Source organism: Pangasianodon hypophthalmus, chromosome 24, assembly GCF_027358585.1.
Source record: "Pangasianodon hypophthalmus isolate fPanHyp1 chromosome 24, fPanHyp1.pri, whole genome shotgun sequence".
Lineage (NCBI taxonomy): Eukaryota > Metazoa > Chordata > Actinopteri > Siluriformes > Pangasiidae > Pangasianodon > Pangasianodon hypophthalmus.
This window is the reverse complement of record NC_069733.1, coordinates 12,609,167-12,629,050: the sequence shown is the minus strand read 5'-3', so window position 1 is coordinate 12,629,050 and position 19,884 is coordinate 12,609,167. Positions and strand designations below refer to the sequence as shown.

The window sequence follows — 19,884 nt, the reverse complement described above, 5'->3', positions numbered from 1 at the left end:
ACACACACACACACACACAATACACACACAATATATGAGGATTTGATGTACAACAGTATTAGCTTCAAACAGTGACGTCTAAATCTTAAAAGGAAATAAATTGCCCTTTGTAGTATTGTGGGGGGTTTTCAAGTTATTTTTTGCTGTAAACATGAAAAGAAATTGAATGACGTTCAACCTCCCACATAGTAATATAAGAGGAACACACACTCCCACATCTAAAGTAAATAAAAATAATCACACCCACTAACCATAGACAAATGTACATACAACAGTCTAAAACTCTGTAATGGAGAGTTTAAAACTAATTTTGATTTTCATGGGTGGAACGCTACACTGGTTAATCAGAGTTTATCAATTAGGACCAAAAAACAAGGCAAAAGATCCACTTGAAGTAAAGTCATTATGTTCAGTGAGAGTGACTGAAAGCTTCTTTATTAAATCAAGGAGAGAATAATCTCTGTAAAAAAGCATTCTGATCCTGTGCTCGGCTTTGTGGCTTGATGTTTGGACCTTTAATGTTTCCCCCAAAGAATTATTTTTAAATATCTAGTAGTGGGAAATTAAAGTTAAATAATAAAATTTGATATTAATGTTGTAAGACGAAGGCACTAAAATGTGTTTATGTATTCTAAAATAAGAAAGTTATATGAATAACATGTACAATATATACATTTTTAGAAAATGGGTTCCTCAAGTTTTCATTAGTCTATTTGTGAAAGAGAAACCCTCTGCTGTAGGGTTCTACATAGAACCTAATGGAGAAACAATCATGTGATTACTCTATAGTGATGCATAAATGCAGCAGAGATTTCATTAGGTGTGAATTGGGTTTCTGATTATAAAATGTTTTTGTCAATTTACATGAGTATCAAACTAAAAAGTGAATGATTTGCAACTCATCAAATTTTGAAGATTCACAAATAATGGATTAACTGAGCTAATGAAGTGTTTAATTTTAGTGGAGTGCAACTTAGTTTTTCAAATGTTTCAATAATAAAGGCGAGTACAAATACTCAAAAAATCCCAGGTTACCCAAGTCAAAATTAAAACTGCTGATCTTCATTTTTATTCATGCAGGCGCTGCTGGCTGTGCTGCGTGAAAGTCATCGTTCTCGCACTGTGTTCAGGCGTGTTGGTGGCTTTGTCTATGTTACATCACTGTTGGTGGCCATGGAGCGCATGCTGGGCAGCGGCACACGGGCCGAGCCAGAGCCGAGCGGGCCGCTGGAGCTGCTGCGCGCTGTCTTCCGCACTCTGACAGCCGCCATGCGCTACGAGCCGGCCAACGCGCACTTTTTCCGCACTGAGGTGCAGTATGAGAAGCTGGCTGACGCTGTGCGTCTGCTTGGCTGTTTCTCTGATGCTAAGAAGCTCGCCCCGGTGACTACCGTGCCCTGCAACGCCATGGCCTCTAACGCCCAGGTCTTTCAGAGGCTCCTGGAGGACGAGGAGGTGTCTGAGGAGAGCGTGTGCCCACAACTGGCTTACTGCGCCAAGCTCTTTGTCTACCTCTACAAAATGGCCACCGACTCCTTTGACAGGTACGGACTTGCCCGTGTCTATTTGTCAAGAATGAGTTTAGAAAGCATTTCTGGTAACGTTAATGTTGACATCAGGCTAGTACGTTTTAGTTTTGCTGCCTTGATTTGTGTTTTTTTTTGTTTTGTTTGTTTGTTTTTGTTGTTTTTTTTGGGGGGCTTTTTAAACATGGTATTCTGTCTGTCTCCCTTATGATCAGTCTTTAAAACAAAAACCCTTTTTTAATGCGTAGGCACTATTCAGTCTTACATTTCCAGAGTTAGTGGAAGGTCCATTTGCTTTTGTAGTGCAGCTGTGCTTTAGCCTGTGGCCATTTCCTGATCCGGGGTGGGTGGGTGTGGGTGTGTGTGGGTGTGTGTATGTGTGTGCGTATGTACGTGTGAGTGCGCGCTTGTGTTTTTCTGTGGGTTTGTGCCAGACTGTACCAAATCCTTTATGTGTTAATAATCTTAAATTCTCTTCTCAGCTTGAATTAACTGCTTCCATCATTTTTATTCTTCTCTTTCTCTCTTCTTCTCTTTTGCTGATGTAACCCATGGCATCGCCTGGCTGCACATATGGGGTGTGTGTTGCTTCACCCGGCTGATTGTGGGGATTCTGATGCCTGTGTGTGTTGATTGGACGGCTGTGTGCGCGGTATGCTCGTTGTTGATCTGTGTGTGTGCACGTGTGTGTGTGTGTGTGTAGTCGTGCCGAGCAGGTGCCTCCCTGCCTGACTCACGAGACCTCGCTCCCCTCTCCTTGGGGCACGCCAGCACTCACCAGGAAGAGGTACTGCGCTCTGCACTTTTCTGCCCCCCTCAGTCACCCTCTTCGTCTCTCATTCCTGCATCTCTCCCTCTCTTTCTCTGTCTTTTCTCTCTCACTCTTTCTCATACTTTCTAACACAAATCTTATCTTATTCTCTATTCATAGATCTCACTGCCTCTCCCCCTCTCTGTGTGTGTGTGTTCGTGTGTGTGCGTGTGTGCGTGCGTGTGGTTGCACCTCAGCCTGCCTTGTCAAGCTGTTCTGCTGGCTTCCAGCTTGCAGTTGCAAAAAAAAAAGAGCCTCTCAACTATAATAGCTCATTTTTAGGGAGTTGTGATCAGTAATTAACATTGCATCAATGCAGATGTTTAATTGACCTACATCAAACTCTAGCCCTGTGGCCTCTAAGGTTGTGAATTTACACATAAATAGAGGGAATCACAACTTCCCACAGATTCCACATTTAGAAACAAGCCTGTTTGTTACCAGGCATGGTTCTAATGCTGATGTATACTAAGTGAGCAGTGCGCTAGAATGAGCAGCTACGTAACAAAGTATAATGTTTTAAACTGGCGTCAGTGTAGCATAGACAACGTCTACTCCTCATTTTAACATTATGGTTATCAACTACAAGGCATTTACATGTCTTAGCTCCTAAGCATGTTCCAATTACCCATATGTTATTAATTAATGTTTTTTTATATGCCATATTCAAAACTGTGATAAAATGTAAGGATTAAACAGTGAGGGGAAATAAGTATTTGGGGTAATATGTACTTTTTTTGTTTTGTTATTTACTGTACTACCGGTGCATATATTCACTTCAAATTTACACATATAATGTCTTTTGGTTCTGGGAAAAAGCTATTCGGACACCACAACTTACCAACATTAGTACATTGTCACAAAGCTGTTGTTGGCAGTTACAGCTTTGACATGGTAAGAAGTAATTCGTTTTTTTGCAGCTTCGTGGTTCAGTTTTGGCCTATTCCTCTTAACAAATCACCTTCAGTTCCCCAAGGTCACGAAGGTCCGTCTGACATACTCGCAATTTCATAATCCTCCATAAATGTCAGGTGTGATTCAAGTTCTAGGCCATGCGAGGTCTTCTTAAGTTATTTAGACTGTATGTTTGGGGTCATTGTCTTGTTGAAACGTCCATCTTCTTCACAAATTCAGTTTCTTTGTTCATAAGATTAAGCTTTCTCTAATATGTCCCAGTACATCACTCAATTCATTTTTCCTTCGACGTGTAATGCCTCAGTACTGTTTGTAGCAGAAGCAGCCCCATATCATGATGCTCCCGCCTCTTTACTTCACTGCGGGTATGGTGTTCTTGGGATCATAGACACGACCCTTCTTTCCCCAAACATGACAAGCTGAATTCTTTCTAAATAGTTCCGTTTTCATTTCCTCTGACCAGAGGATATTGTTCTGGTTTATCTAATTGCTTTTAGATGCGCATCTCTGTGCTTCATGTTTAGCAGAGGACATTTGTGTGAGGTGTAGGAATGGAGCTGAGGAATGGAGTTCATTGTTTATTGTTCTCTGTGTTGTTTCTACTGCTTTCAGGTTGTCCTGCAGCTCTTTTCAAGTGACTGCTGGCTTTGCTCTTACCTTCCTCATCATTAGTCTGAGAGCTTGTTGTGAAATTGTGCCACACCTCTCCGGGGACGAGTAGTTGTGGTTCTTTCGTAACATTTTTCCATTCGAATGTTGTTTAATAACAGTGTCCCTGAGAGCTTTTGGAAACACCTTCACCTTCACCATTGCTACCTGTTGGGTGAAATATTTACATTGGATATATGCACTGGAAGTATATTAAATAACAAAAAGAAAAGTGTCTGATTACTTATTACTTTGAGAACTTTTCACACCAGTAATTAGGAGAAAACTTGTTTAGGAAATGGATTTGTCTTTGATATTATGTGTGAAATAGGACTGTGCCCTGACCTTCTCCCTCCCACCACACAGACACGGCTACCACAGTTCCTCCAACACAGCTCCAACCAAAAACATCACAGACTTAAAGCTGCACCTGGGGAACCCCTCTCAGCATGCCTCCGATCCTGTGGTTATTCATGCGGGGGCTGTCCTGGCCATGCTGGACCTGCTGGCCTCCATCGGCTCAGACACCCACCCTGAGGTACACCTCTCTGCTCTGCCTTTAGCATGTGCAACAGTTACATACATAATAAATCTACTCTTGTGCAGTATGGACTTTTGTAGAATGTGATATTATAATTGTTTGTCAGGACTCCGTTTGCTAATTTACTTGCAATATCCCTGAAGTTCATTTTTTCCCCACTCATCAAGTAGACCAAAAATGATAATGTCCCAGCTAACAATTATTGGCTCACGGAACATTCTGGGAATGTTTGTTTTTGGTTCCTGAAATGTTCAGAGAACAAATCCTTTAGTTTCAATTTGGTTTTCCAAGAAAGTTTCCTTTACATAAATATAACATTTTGTTACACACATTCTGTTACTGAACCCATACCTTTTTCATAAATTTCACGAACTGTATTGCCAAAGCGTGCCAGAGTATTTTGTTGCATACAATATGAAAGAAATTAGGTTAAGCGCTGTTATGGTATGTTTGTATTAGTGGATTAGTAGAACTTAGTGTAATAATTTTAGAAAGTTTACATTATGTTAACTGATGTATAGTATATACTGATTTAATGTTCAATATGTTTCTATGAATTATGAACGATCAATTATGAAATAATTTCTTTTAGGCACCTGGAAAACAAACCTGCTCAAGCTAATATAGCTATGTTCACATGAACTGAGTTTGTTTAGCAAGAAACCAGAAGTCCAACACTTTCAGAAAACTATGCAGTTTTGACTTTGCAGTATGACCAAAAAAAAAAAAGCATAACAGCTTTTTCTTGTCGCTAAATGCATAACATTCTTTAAACACTGAGGAAACAATTCTGTCTCTGTAGACAACTCTGGCTTTTCATGTCCTTATGAGTGTGCTGTGACAGTCCTATTGCGAGACCGCTGATGAGAATTGATGAGCTGACAAAAGTTTGGAATAATCTCCGCTGGTTCTCTGTTCTCTCTAGTGTTCTTTGCTTGAGTTCCTGTCAGCTTCATCAAAACACGTCCCCATTGCTTCAATCACATTTTCTTGCAAGAGTAAAAAAAAAAAATCTCTGCAGCCAGCCATGATGCCAAGATGTGACTCACACTGAGTACATTTTAATTTGATTTTACCTTTGACTCTGACTGAAAGTTTTTATATACAGCTTAAAACATGCTCAGCGAATGTGGATCTAAAAGATGACTTAATTAAAAACTTGAATGACAGTTAAAAGATGGTCAGAAGTGCAGGTCAGACTTGTTTTGAGCCACAAGCTATAACTCTTACTAAAGTTCAGAGATGAGGGAGACGGTGAGAAAAACATCAACACTGTCAGTGTCTTATATACAGGAAAAAGAACCTGCTTCTAACAGTGCTGATGAAATGCAAGGTTTAATTAAACTGAATAGTCTTAAGTTTACCTTTTATTTGCTTTATGTCATGGCTGTGATGTTTAGTCACACTGGTAAATAGGACTACATCCTTTATTTAAACCACAAAGCTCTTCTTGACTTGAAACCAGCTTTTATACATTTTGTATACTAATATGATCTTTGATCGATCAGCCAGCTTTATTCCTCCTAAATGTCCTATTTCCCAGCATGCCTTGGAGTTGCAGTTGGCGGTGGCGAATGTGCTGCAGTTGTTGGTACACTCTGAGAGGAACCAGCAGGTGCTGTGTGAGTCAGGTCTGCCATCACGCCTGCTACAGCGCTGCAGCTGCGCCATGAGTGACGAGGAGCACACACTACACCAACCACTGCAGAGGACCTTCGAGAGGCTCGCCTCACAGAACCTGCAGCCCATGGCTCTCCGGTCAGTCTAAAACTGAGCAGTCTGCAAAATTTCCTGATAAATATAGCACTGCATTATTAGCTAAAGGACTAGGATACTAGGACCTAGATGCCATTACCTCCATCATAAGTGATATATCAATCTATATAAGTGATAATGTCAGAATTTGGCCATGTGAAGGCTTTTCTCAGGTCATCACACAAGATAGTAAGATACAGTTACTGCTGTTCGTGCAGCATTTTACTTATCTGCTAAAACAGCAATTTCTGTATAATAATGTATAATTCCAGGGGTGGTGTTAAAAAAAAACAGTTGCATTTTTAATGTTTGGAATAGAAAAGTACTTGGATATAATACAGATTTTGTATTAGTCTTAGCTATATGTCTAGTATTAGTCTAAGCTGTTTATATTATAGCCTTAGCTGCCCTGGTTTTTTCATAAAGCTACTGGTCACATGACCAATTCCTCAACCAGTAGTAAATAACATCCAGGATCGAGTCAATTAAACTGATGTTCAGCATCACGTCACACTACAACGCTCAATGTCTACTGCGGTTAGCTAATTTCTAATTAAATTCTAACTTTAACCATCAGGGAAGATTAAACAAAATAAAGCTCCCTATGTCTGTTTATTGTTTGAGTTTAATGATGATGCAAAATCCTTCCCGTAGTTACTATCATAACGATCACAATTATTCAAATAGTACACATGCATGCAGTCTGGAGCGGATGAGTGAGATTATTGAAAGTCAGCTCTGCTCCTTATCTCCTGATCTAGCTTTGATTCACTGCGTTAATAAAATCTTCCCAGTGTGCGCCTGATTATCCAGGCAGATCCCTGGCTCTCAGAAGCTCACAGCACTCTGCAGTTTCTTTGTGTTAAAACAAAATTGATCAAATTTGTCAAGGTTCAGGATTATTTAAAGTTCTCAGTGGGTTGTCTTGAAGAAGTACGCAGTTAGATTAGTGTTTTTAATTTTCCGCATGGCTGCTTGGCCTTGATGAAGGACACAGACACACTCCACTTGCAAAGTCTGTATTTTTTGGCTTTTGCATCTCATCTTTGTAAGTGTGAAAAAAGGAATAGAAAGAAATTGTGGTCACCGTGTACTTATCCATGAAAGTGCTTGAGTTCAAACTGTCACGGCTTGAGGTTTTTATGGTGTGAACTGCTATTAAAATTGGGTGAATTATTTACAATTAAAAAAGCATCCAATGCTGCAGTGTGATGTTGCTCTTTACTGTGAAATCAGGAGGAACTCAGCAATCGTTTCCTAAACAGTAGGGGTTTAATGAAAACTGATTTGAATCGGAAAAGCCAAAAGTCTACCAAAAGCCAGAACAGTCCACCTCGATTTACAAATCAATTTTCAATTCAGAAAGGAAAACAGATAACAGATTTTGCTGTTGAAAATTAATTCATGCAACAATCAATGTACATTTCCCAAACAGCTGAAACAATGAACTGTTATTTTTTTCATGTTTTGCATGTTTGTTTAATTATTTTTCATTCCACAGGGAGTTTTTGCGTTTAGGAAATCCTTTAAATTGTGGTGCCTGGGACAAAAAGCTTCTGAAGCAGTATCGGGTTCACAAGCCAAGTTCCCTGAGTTATGAAGCTGAAGCAAGAAGTAAGTAAAACAGATGATCCATGCAAAATTTTTTGGTTTGTACTCTTTGTACATCTTTTTTTTTTTTTTTTGACCTGTCATAACTCCTCAGCTCTAGCTTTTTGTCTGCTTATAAAAGGAAAACACTTCCTCTGCCTGGAACACAACACAATTAAAAGACGAACGATTACCTGTAGATCAAACAAAGCACATTTTCCTGTTCTGGCTGTAGGAGTGGCCATAAATTTAATCGTCCATGCTAGAATGGTTCAATTTAAATGAGCTGTCTGTCCATTTCAAACACAAGAAGGTAATCCCTTTAATAAATCACCTGAAGCTTCATTAGGAACAACCTATAACTGACCTTGATGAAACATTTAAAAATATTGTCTTTTGAGCACTGATTGCCAAATTAAAACAGTTTTTGTATCTGCCTTTAGCACATGGATGTAGTTTTGACCTTTACATTGCTAAATGTTTTGTTTTAGCCTCAGTTTATGAGTGAATCGTGAGGCTTGGTCATTTGTAAGCATTAGTAAGCTGATCTTAATGAAGTTAGTAAACACAGAGAGAAACTGAAGTTACAGAAGCCAGGCAAAAACTTTTTTCCTCTGTTTTTTTTTAGACAGCATGACCGCATCTATGGAGGGCTTGGGGATGGACAGCGTGTTTGCGGTGAGCGAGGAGAGCGGTCCGTACCGCATCAGCCGCAGCTTGGTGCGCTCAGCTGAAGCCAGCGCCGTGCCCCTGACACGCGTCAAGTGTCTAGTGTCCATGACAACGCCGCACGATATCATCCGCCTGCACGGCTCTGCCCTCACGCCAGCCTTCGTCGAGTTTGATACAGCGCTCGAGGGTTTTGGGTGAGTTTTTGAAAATGTGGCTTTCAGTATAGCCTTTGTTTTAGAATATTGTAACAGATGGAAATGCCTGTGGTATGTAACAGAAGACAATCCAGATATGTGTGTGGATGTCTGGGAAAACTCATCAGATGTCTCTGAATTTTCAGACTTTTTCTGCTTATTACATACTTTGACACCTCTACTTTATGAAGATCTAAATATATTTCACCGAAACAATAGTTTTTATGATTTACTCTCTAACCTTCTAACCTTTGTCCAAATATCATGTTAAGTAAATAAGTACATTTAATAAATGCAGCTGTAAATACAAATCTTTTTCATTGGTAGCTTGCTAGCAGCCTCGGCTAGCTTTCCTCACTCCGTGAATGTTATGGTTTGATCAACGTCATTTTCGACCTCGGCACATTCAACATACGTAGTGGGAAAAACCATGAGTGCCTACATATTCTTCTTGTCACTTCATAATCTGGGAAGGAACTTGTAGTTGAAAAGACTACCCCAAGTTGACGAGTAGGAATTTCAAGCTGAGGGGGCATTTTCTTTGGCTTTTCCTAGTTGGAGTTTGCGAATTACAAGGTGCGACCTCAAGTTGAATGCAGCGTTATTTCAGCAATGACGTAAACACAGACAGTGTTCAGTCAAGTCAAGAGAAATAACGAGGCTCCTGTTCATCCATTGCTGTGACTGACATGTACGTCAAGTGATGAGAAAGAGATATGGATGATGCTTATGATAAAAGTAGTTGTTTTCATGCTTGTATTTAAGATATATATATTTTATTTAATACATATTCATTAAATATGAATAAATAGTAGTTGAATTTTTATGTTTTGGAACTAACCAGACTTTTAAATACTAAAACATTACTTCTGATTTTTGATATACATACAAAAGAGAAACATTTTATTCAGGAAAACCTGTAACTGCTATAAAACTTTATATAAAGTATATATAGTCAAGGACAGACAGTAATAAATGCTTTTAAAGCAGGTTTTTTTTATTTGCAAATAAAAGCAGGTGTTCTTCCTTCTTTTCTTTTCTTTGCTGTAGGAGCATGTTTTTGAACAAAACAAATTTGCTGCATTGCAGTCTTAGGCATTTATGTCAAAAGTAAATACCCTGAAGATTTCAAGAACATTGAGCTTTCTGAAGCAGATTTAAACCTGAAACAGTTACAGCTTTTAAAATGTTGATTTGCAGATTAAAGCTGGGCTTTTGGTTCTAATTTTTGTGCTGCTATGAACGTTATTTCTCCAGCACTATAGTCTCCTACAGACAATATGAAGTTTTAAGGACATTCAGTTTTATTGGGGGGAAAAAAGTCTGTGTTTTTTTATGTAGATAATGTCACTTTCAGATATGGCCCTGCTTTTTTAAAGCTTCCAGACGCCAGAAAAAGATCTGAAAGCGTGTGTAAATCTCTTGACACGTCAGATTTGCAAGTGCAGTGTAGAAAGCATTTCAAGTTCCCACCTGCTATTGCTTAAGATAATCCAGGGATGTTGTGTGCACATTCTCCAAATAGTTCCTTTTGCTTGGATTTAATATTTTTTATGATTTATAAGGGCACAGTGAGCCAGCAGCACTCCTCATTAGTATTCTACACTGTTGGAGATGTGTTGAAATGTATTCTTTAGTAACTTATCATAACAAACATCAATAATAATAATAATAATACATTTAGTTTGTTATATTAAAAGTAATTTGATGAGTGCTTCCAATGTTGTGCTTCGAAATGCTTAGAAATCGCAACTTTGTAATGCTGGGCTTGTCTGATACAATGATTTCATCGTCTCTACGTGATACTACACTGCCATGATATCCAGTGACGTTTACTCCGAATATTTTATATTACCAAACCTGTTAGCCTCTGTGTCAGAGCCCTGGCGGTTAACGTGGGAGAACACTGATAAGTTGTCACTCAAAATACGCCAAAAGAGCAGTCTTTTTCTCCACAGTAAAAGAAAAATGAGCCACGCATGAATCTGGAATGATACGCAGAGGTGTTTTGAGCTCTCCATTATTAACTGACACTGCCTGGAAACCCCGCCCCCGCCCCCCCTTCTCCAACGTCATATGCTTTCGAGTAGACTTGCGTTGCGCCCTTGCTTTCTGTGACAGTAAATGGAGAATGAATTTATTCTGTGAAATAAAATCTATTAATGAATTTTTGAATTAGCTAACATTAGATAAGTTCATATTTAACATCAGTTTACTGTATTTATTAAAGATGCCACCGAAAATTTCAGCCGGAAAAGATTAAATTTTTGGCCAAAAGAAAAACAGGATGAAAATTCTGACCTAAAAATTTTAAGTGGTTCTACAGTGATGTGTTAAATCTAACACTTTACAAATAATGCTAATGGTGATGTTTTTTTTGCTGTCCTGCTCCGAACAGACACTTTCAAACACATTGAGCAGCAGGTCAAGTGGGAAAAAATGTCAGGCATGTGGACATTAGACAACCAATTTCATAAAAAACTATATTGTACTGTTTTATTTATTTATTTGTTTGTTTGTTTGTTTATTTATTTTTACTCCGCAAACTGCAGAATCATTTTAAAATCCACCATCCAGCTGAGTTTGCATGTTTGTCACTGCCAGCAAGCAGTTCCTGACTGCACAGCTGATAATATTATTATGCCCTAATGATGAAAACGCTTTCCTGTCTTTTTTTTAGGCTATCACTACAGGGTGGTTAAATCATTTATTGATATTTTTTTAAATAGTAAATTGTGAGCAGGGCAAAGCAGTATAGCACAAGCCTACTCACTGCAGGTGTGCATGTTTCTTTACAGAATAAGGTTTTGCAGATTTGCCTGCTGTGGCCTGCTTGAATAGTAATGATTATATCTATAGATATCTATAAATCATATATTGTGTTTCTGTATTTAAAAAAAATGAAATGTAGAATGTAATTTATGGGACTTCTGTTCTACAGTACTGTAATGTGCGCAGCACGTATCTGGAATCAGTGTTGTAGTTATTAGAGTTAGGGGATAGAAAGGGGAATTCTGGGAAATATAGAATCATCACTTAACATGAGTGGCACTTTTATTTGTATATATTTTAGAATGGTGTCTGCTCTGTTTTCAGCTAAAGGTGCTGGTGAGCAGGAGACACATACACACACACACACACACACACACACACACCTCCATCTGCCTCAATGAAATATTCATTTTAACTCGTTTCTTATCAGGACCGGCGGAGCAGCTTAATGGAGCAGACACAGCTGCACTTGAGCTTCTGTGGGCTCACTGGGAAAGGGAAAGGCATTAGCATATTTGTACCCCCAACACACACACATACACACACTCTATGTGGTTATGTCTAGTTTTTTAGTCACCGGTAATGGGTTTGAGGCTGCATCTGTTAGTCCAGTCTGATAATATCAGAAGCGTGTGTAGTTGGAGTAAATTGGACTCTGTGGGGACGATGTTGGCAGCTGTAATGAGAACTGCTAACTGTCTGATTTATTATTCCTTCATATCACAGAGTATTCCAATTTCCCAGTCATGGCTTTATTTTAATGTGCTTTTTCTAATATCTTATGTTTTCTGTAATAACAGCTTACACATGAGTGTTGTGGACATTTTGACAGTCAATATCTGATTACAGTCCGAGCCGATTAGGCTTATGGCTGTTTCATTACGACGTGTAGCTATCCAACAACTTGATCAAAGTGTGACATGCACTGTGTGAATTCACTTACCTAGCAAGACAGACTGACAATTTTTTCTACCGTGTTTTTTAAATTGGCTCCTTACCCAACATAATCTTTGCAGGAAGAAAGCCTAGGCAAGCTTAAAAATTAATGGCGAAATATATTTATGGTTTCTTAAAGTGTCAAAATGTTAGATGGAAAATGTTAGACACATTTTGAAGCAGGTTTTTGAATATTTTCTGCTTTTATTTTCAGATAAAAGCAGGTGGTTTTTCTTTCCTTTTCCCTTTGCTGCAGGCAATTATTAGTATATTTTTCCACAGGACAGAAAAGCAGCAGAGAGATGTTGTTAAAAGAAGTATTAAAAGCATGTTTTTGAACCAAAAAAAATCCTATACTAAAATCATATGCCTTTTGTTAACAATGAATATTTTCAAGATTTCAGGAAAGGGTTTATAATTTGTAAAATGGTGATTTGCAGATAAAAGCTGGGTTTTTCTTTTTTACAATTTTCTACAAAAGTCTATTTTGGCTCTGTAGGAAAATGTTATTTTCTCTTAATGTAGCATTTTTACTCATTATAGTCTTGTATTTTCTCCAGTTATGGAGAGGAAAGACAATATTAGAATTGGTTTTAAGAGTATTAATAGGCGTATGTTTGTCTTCTTGTCTTAGTTGTTGGGAAGCACATGGACTGAATACACAGCATTGTCTGTGCATAAAGTTTCCAGAGTTTTAGTGAGATGGGGGTAAAAAAGTGTTACATTATACTCCTCAACATTCTGCTGCTCATTCATGCAATTATCCAGTCAGCCAATCATGTGGCAGCATCACAATGCATAAAATCATGCAGGTACAGGTCAAGAGCTTCAGTAAATGTTCACATCAAGCATCAGACTGGGGAAAAATATGATCTCAGTGACTGTTTTTTTTGGAAATTGATGTCCTGGGATTCTCATGCACAACAGTCTCCACAGGATGGTGTGAAAAACAATAAACATCCAGTTAGTGGAAAATCTGCCAGTGGAAATGCCTCATTGATGAGAGAAGTCAGAGGAGAATGGCCAGACTGGTTTGAGCTGACAGGATGGCTATAATAACTCAAATAACCACTCTCTACATCCATGGTGAGCAGAAAAGCATCTCAGAACACACAAGACATCGGACCTTCCACTCCTGTCAGGCAAGAAGAGGAATCTGAGGCTACAGTGGGTACAGGTTCACCTAAACTGGACAGTTAAAGAGCCAATGCCCACTGTAGCATTAGATGGACAACAGTGTTAAATGTTCTCTGATCACCACCTCTCTATCTTTTTTTTTTTTTCTTCACAGGTGTTTGTTTTTACCAAGCCTAGCTCCTCACAACGCACCATCCAACAACACCAACACATCTGGAGTGAATGATGGGGCTGTAGTCAGTGGCATGGGCAGCGGTCAGTATCTACACACACACACACGCACACACACACACACATTAGCAAGCGCTGACTCAGCAGACAGTACCCAGTTCTTCTCTGTGCATATTCAACAAAGAGATGCGGCTGCTGATAAAGATAACGGACAAGAGAGGACAGGATGTCCTGGAGTTTTAGAGAGAAGCAGAAAGCAGGAGTGAAGAGAAGTGGTGCAGAGAAGAGAAAACTGAGAGCTCAGGAGAGAATGACAAATGTGTATATGTAGAGACGTATAGAGGTGTGTGTGTGTGTGTGTGTGTGTGTGTGTGTGTGTGTGTGTGTGTGTGTGCGCGCGCGCACGCGCGCTTTAAGCCTTCTCTGGCGCAGCACTGCTGAGTGGCAGCATTATGTAGTATTAATGCGATGATGCAGGTTCCAGCATAGAGCTTTTTAGATCCCTCGTTCTCTTTCCTGTCTCTCTATCTTGTGCACAAACCAGATAGATAGTTGTCTCTTAAGCTCCCCCTGTTTTCTCTCTTTCTCTATCTGTCTCTCGCTCCATCTCTGTCTCTCTTCTTATCCTTCCTCCGTCGGGAAAGTAAATGGATGTTTTCAGTATTTATAGACAGACTCCTGCAGCATGTCCTCTGACCTAGTTTTCTGCGGCTGACGTCATCACTGCCGCTGGCTGAAGAATTTTCATTCACATGCTCACAGGCAGTCTGAAGCCTCAGATCTCAGGCTCATACGTTTCTCCTTGTTTTTGTTGCTCTGTAAAGTATCTTATTTTCTGATCACTGGAATGGAATGGAATCCAAACAGTGCACCAATTTTGGTTCATAAATATAAAAAAAGTGAGCTGACTGAGTGAATTGAGAAACACTGTGCTTTGTGTTGTCAGCAGTTTTATTTTGCGTGTATGTTATATTAGTCACTTTGTTCATGTGGTAAACATTTACGTAAATATTCTTTCAGTAATGACTGACTAATCACTCATAATTTGGGTTGTTTTTATTTGCTAAAATGGAAAGATACCCCCAAATACTATATCTAAATAGTTTTCACATTTTTCACTAGAGCACAGAGAACAAAGAATTAAAGGCATAGATAATTATATAAATAATTACATTTTGTATTTTGTATCTGCTGTTTATTTTCTGTTTTGTTCATCATTCCAAATATAATTACATTTTGCATATTGTGTCCGCTGGTTTTTTGTTTTTTTTTTTCTTTTTTTTTGCTATTTTTTGGTCCAAATATAATTACATTTCATGTATCTTATCCACTGTTTATTTTCTGTTTTGTTTATCAGTCCAAATATAATTACATTCTGCCTACCACATCCACCATTTATTTTCTGTTTTGTGCGTCTGTACAAATATTCAGAATGCATCATATTCCTGCAGCGCTTCAGCTCTGTCTGTTTGTCTCGGTCCTGCTGTTTTGGTCAGCACCCGAGCGTGATCGTTGTGTTGTCACCTGCACAAACAAACCACACCAAGCGGGAAGACACACCAGGGTTCTATTCAAACAGAATAAATGCTGCCTATGTGAAAGCACACTGACTCTCTGAAATAAATGCAAGAATATATAAAGAAATAGTTGTGGTCTTGTATTGAGTTACTTCTTACAGGGCAGGCAGATTTTGTGTTGAAATTTATAACGTGTTCCTCATTGCACACAGGTGAACGGTTGTTTCCTCCTCCATCGGGCCTCAGTTACTCCACCTGGTTCTGTGTGGAGCATTTCAGCACATCTCCACACACCCACCCAGTGCGTTTACTAACCGTTGTGAGGAGAGCCACGGCATCCGAGCAGCACTACGTCTGTCTGGCCATCGTGCTCTCCGCCAAAGACCGCTCACTCATCGTCTCCACCAAAGAGGAGCTGCTGCAGAGCTACGGCAAGTGACTTTTCTGTTCACGCCATTCACCAGTTTCATAACATACACAAACATCTTTCTATATTATGTTTATTTAGGTGTAATTATTTATTTGTGATCAATTTTCATTATTGTTGTTATTTCTTTTTATCTTTTATATTGTGTTTGTGTACTTATGTCTTTTTGCGAGACTTTCTTCTTTTCTTTAGGTTAAGTATTGACGTTAAGACTTAATGAAATAAATCCCATAAAGTCCAAGATTTTTATTCAGTTCATTATCTTAAAGCACATTCAGCACCTACTATGAATTATTCAGTTACTAGTGTGAAAATAATAGAAAATGCGTGTATGTAAGACTGAGAAATGTAGGTCTGGACCTACGGGAGTTTACGAGAGTTAAGGCTCTGTGTGTGATTTAACTGCGTATATGGGTCAAAGATGGAAAGGGGTTTTTAAATAGCAAAAATAGTTATAGTTATGTAATTTTAAATAAAAGTAAAAAAAATTTAATAAAAAATGGAATAATTTTAATTTATATTCTGGCTGTTTTTCTTTGTAAGAATTACAATGCAGACTTTTATCCTTAATGACAAGCTTGCACTTTATTTAAACTTTCCCATAAACACATTTAACAGATAACAGAGAAATAAGAACAGAATGTTATGTTTATGCCAGTAAATCAACTTTGAATGCAAATTAGGCACATCTCATCTTTGACCTAAATGTATATTTATACAGATCAAACATGTTGCTATACTGTATATGTTTTGTATTTTAATGTCAGTAGTATATCAGTAGTATATCTTCTTCTTTTTCTAGTATAAAGGATAGCTAGGCTTTTCAGTTCACTTTCTTTTGTCTGTGGCTCAGTATGTGTGACCTCACTTCCTGTGTGGTTCGCTCCACAGTGGATGACTTCAGCGAGGAGTCTTCGTTCTATGAGCTGCTGCCGTGCTGCGCCCGTTTCCGCTGCACTGACCTCATCAGCGAGGGCCAGTGGCACCACCTGGTGCTGGTCATGAGCAAAGGGATGCTGAAGAACAGCATGGCTACACTCTACATCGATGGCCAGCTGGTCAACACGGTCAAGGTGAGATACACGACATGAACACACTTTAATATTTCTGGTTTTTATTCACCATATTTGGATGTACTTTTCTGGATTTTCTAAAAGTATTTTCCCTTCAGTTGATTTGAAAATGCCCAGTATAATTTTATTTAATCGAGCAGCTTCTTCATGGCTCATAATACTGCCCATTTTAAAATTAATTATGACAATGAAGTGTCATTATCCTGCCTTCACACTTAGTTGGTTTGCACAGTGTTGCTTGTTTCCTGTGTGCTTGTTTTGTGTCTCTGATCCGTCAGTTCTGTTCAGGCCATTACTTTTAGATTTTAGCACAGTATAGTTAGAATGGATATAAAAAGCAACCACACACAATTGATTTGCAAATACCCAATATATCTTATCACCTAAATCTTTCACAGTTTGAACGTATTTATGGAAATAGACACACAAATCCTACCTGTTTAGGTCAAAATGAGCTACACGTCATTTCTGTAATATGAATTTTCACCAGAAGAGTATATAAAGCTTAAATCTGTCTTCAGATAATGCTGACAACATTTTTGTCCTTTGTGGAAGAATATCCATATTGTATAGGTGAATGGAAAGTAAAAAGAATGCACGCAAAAAATTACGGACACAAAACAGAGCCATGAAGATTTTAATGTTAAAAGCCATTAAAATCTTAATAAAATTTGAACACTATTTAAATCATAATATTGAAATATATTATTATTTTCAAATACCACAGATATTTCACATAATCCAAAAACTATTTATGTCGCTCATTTCGGTGCTCAGATTCAACCAGTCAAATTCAATTTGCCAAATCCTGGTACAAGTTAAGCACCCAGGCTTAAATGTCTCTCAAATTGCATTATTGCAAATTGTGGAAAAAACTACTGCTGAATTTTGAGGAATAAATACATTTTTTTGCTGCAAATTTCATGAGATTTAAATTTCCTTATTTAGAATTCAGTGGATTTTAACATTTAAATCTCTGTCTCTTTTTTGCTTATAAAAAATTGACTGCATGTATCTCTTGGAATGGAAAAGGATAGAAAGAACTAATTTTTTATATTGAGTTTTTATAACTGAGCTGAGGTTAAGAATGTGAGCTATTCTATTTGAGCCTTGCTTGTACAGCCTGAGTATTGTGTAGAAACATATCACACCTCCTTTGTGGTTTGCCTTTGTTGTTCTGATCTGAAGTTAGATAAAGCAACAGTGCTAACCACCACACAAACCACACAGTCACCTCAAGCCACTTCCTCCTTTCCGCCTCCTTGACTTCACTCTCTATCTCCCTCGCTATCTAGCTCCATTATGTACACAGTGTGCCTGGTGGCTCTGGGGCTGCCAACGCTCCTGTGGTGAGCACGGTGTACGGCTACATCGGGACTCCTCCTGCTCAGCGGCAGCTCTCCTCTCTGGTGTGGCGTTTAGGACCTACACACTTCCTGGAAGAAGTGCTGCCTGCTGCCAGCGTGAGCACCATTTATGAGCTCGGGCCTAACTATGTGGGCAGCTTCCAGGCCGTCTATTTGCCATGTGAGTCATTTTAGATGTGTGTATGTGACCTCATGGATTTTTCTCATTGTAAAGCAGTTCTGGGTTATTATAAGGACTATATGAATAATATGATTGATAAGTGTTTATTAATTTCAACATCAGCACATGGACTTTTCATTATAAGTAAGTTTTGAGGTAAATAATCTATGCTATAGATGTGGTAGGTTAAGATTAGATCAAGAAATGGTGCCAGAATCCTATAAATTCATAGATATTTGAATGAAAATGTAATGATGGTGTGCCATTTTAGTATGTAGTATGGGGAAAAAGTATTCAAGGTGCAAGGCTTAAGCAGAGTTACTTATTCTCTGTGATTCAGGTTTGCAAATTAAAAGTGCAAAAATTGCATTCCCTGGGGGAAAAAAAAACTGTCTGGAGGCCACTTGAATCAAGGGTGCACTCATTTCATGTGTAAATGTCAATTTTAAAAATCAGATACTGACTTCCTGTATTTGTCTGATGATGTATCTTCTCTCCTCCACAGGTAAAGACTCGAAGACTGAAGCTGTTCCTCCATGTCCTGTATCCCTGGTTCCAGAGGAGAAAGTGTCCTTCAGTCTCTACGCGCTCTCCGTCTCCTCCCTCACCGTGGCCAAGATCCGCAAGGCCTACAACAAACTGGACAGCAAGGCCATCGCCAAACAGGTGAATATCCAAGGTTATGTGTAGAATATAATTTAAAAAAAAAAAAAAACAGACACCTAAGGTAATAAAATTAAAACCTAAGGATATACAATGAAAACCTGTGATTATGACTATCTGCTTTTTTAAAAATTATTATCTATTTATATTATATTTAAACTTTAACACACATGCAGTCTTTGAATTTCTTCCCTACCAAATATTACACTATTTTAGGTGTCAGTTATTTTGTATTGTTGTCTGAACTCTTATATTTCATGGATAGTTCATTGTAGTATCACTGCAAATCATACCTGTACCACCATACAAAGTTTTATTTCAGCTTTAAATTTACCGCAGTGTTGATTTCAAGCACTGAATCCAACTGCGTTTGTGTCATCATCACTTCACCTCTCAATAAATAATATCAAACTTATTTCCTAAGAATATTGTAATGTTTTTTTGAGAAATTGTTGTCTTTCGTCAACAGTGTATTAGTATTCCACGAATGATTAAATAAAATTAGTGTTTGGCAGCAGACTTTGTAGAGTTTGTAAGAGAAGTAAAGTGCTTAGTCAGCAGTACTGCAGAATATCAGCGTCAGCAAGTCGCCGTGTCCCTTCACTGCCAGGTGTCTTATAGTCAGGACATAATAACATAATGATGGAATTTGGTGCCAGGTGGTACGTTTGGGTAAAAGTCATTAAAGAAATTTTCTGCTGGTAATAAAGAATATAATGCTGTGTGAAGGAGATATTAATGCCCTAATCCGTGTTTAATTGTAAGCGAGTGTTTAATATAACAGTCTCTGGTCTGTATTACTGAATTGTGGATGTGGGTTTATATGATACACTGCATATGTTTGTTCAGGATGTAGTGTCCAATCTAAAATACCGAAACCTCTTTACAGCTGGCAGTCTCCTCTCATGAGAACGCCACTCCAGTGAAGCTCATCCACAACGCTGCAGGCCATCTGATCGGACCTGCCAGGACCATCGGCGCTGCTGTAATAGGCTACCTGGGTACGAAT

The 19,884-nt window shown here is 38.5% G+C and overlaps 1 protein-coding gene across 7 annotated transcripts in view; it reads left to right on the top strand.

Annotated features, from left to right (window-relative positions):
- The window catches only part of wdfy3 (WD repeat and FYVE domain containing 3), an 86,639-nt gene that overhangs the window by 33,630 nt on the left and 33,125 nt on the right, over window positions 1-19,884 (top strand). For 6 of the 7 annotated variants that reach the window (XM_026931124.3, XM_053228822.1, XM_026931120.3 and 3 more), the window contains exons 12-23: window positions 1,081-1,544; window positions 2,230-2,313; window positions 4,267-4,438; window positions 5,985-6,199; window positions 7,698-7,810; window positions 8,415-8,652; window positions 13,652-13,752; window positions 15,398-15,616; window positions 16,504-16,685; window positions 17,981-18,212; window positions 18,718-18,878; window positions 19,765-19,876. In XM_026931124.3, the coding sequence (XP_026786925.3) occupies window positions 1,081-1,544; window positions 2,230-2,313; window positions 4,267-4,438; window positions 5,985-6,199; window positions 7,698-7,810; window positions 8,415-8,652; window positions 13,652-13,752; window positions 15,398-15,616; window positions 16,504-16,685; window positions 17,981-18,212; window positions 18,718-18,878; window positions 19,765-19,876 (2,293 nt within the window). The remainder of the gene's footprint in view (window positions 1-1,080; window positions 1,545-2,229; window positions 2,314-4,266; window positions 4,439-5,984; window positions 6,200-7,697; window positions 7,811-8,414; window positions 8,653-13,651; window positions 13,753-15,397; window positions 15,617-16,503; window positions 16,686-17,980; window positions 18,213-18,717; window positions 18,879-19,764; window positions 19,877-19,884) is intronic. The other variant, XM_026931125.3, reaches the window with a different exon arrangement.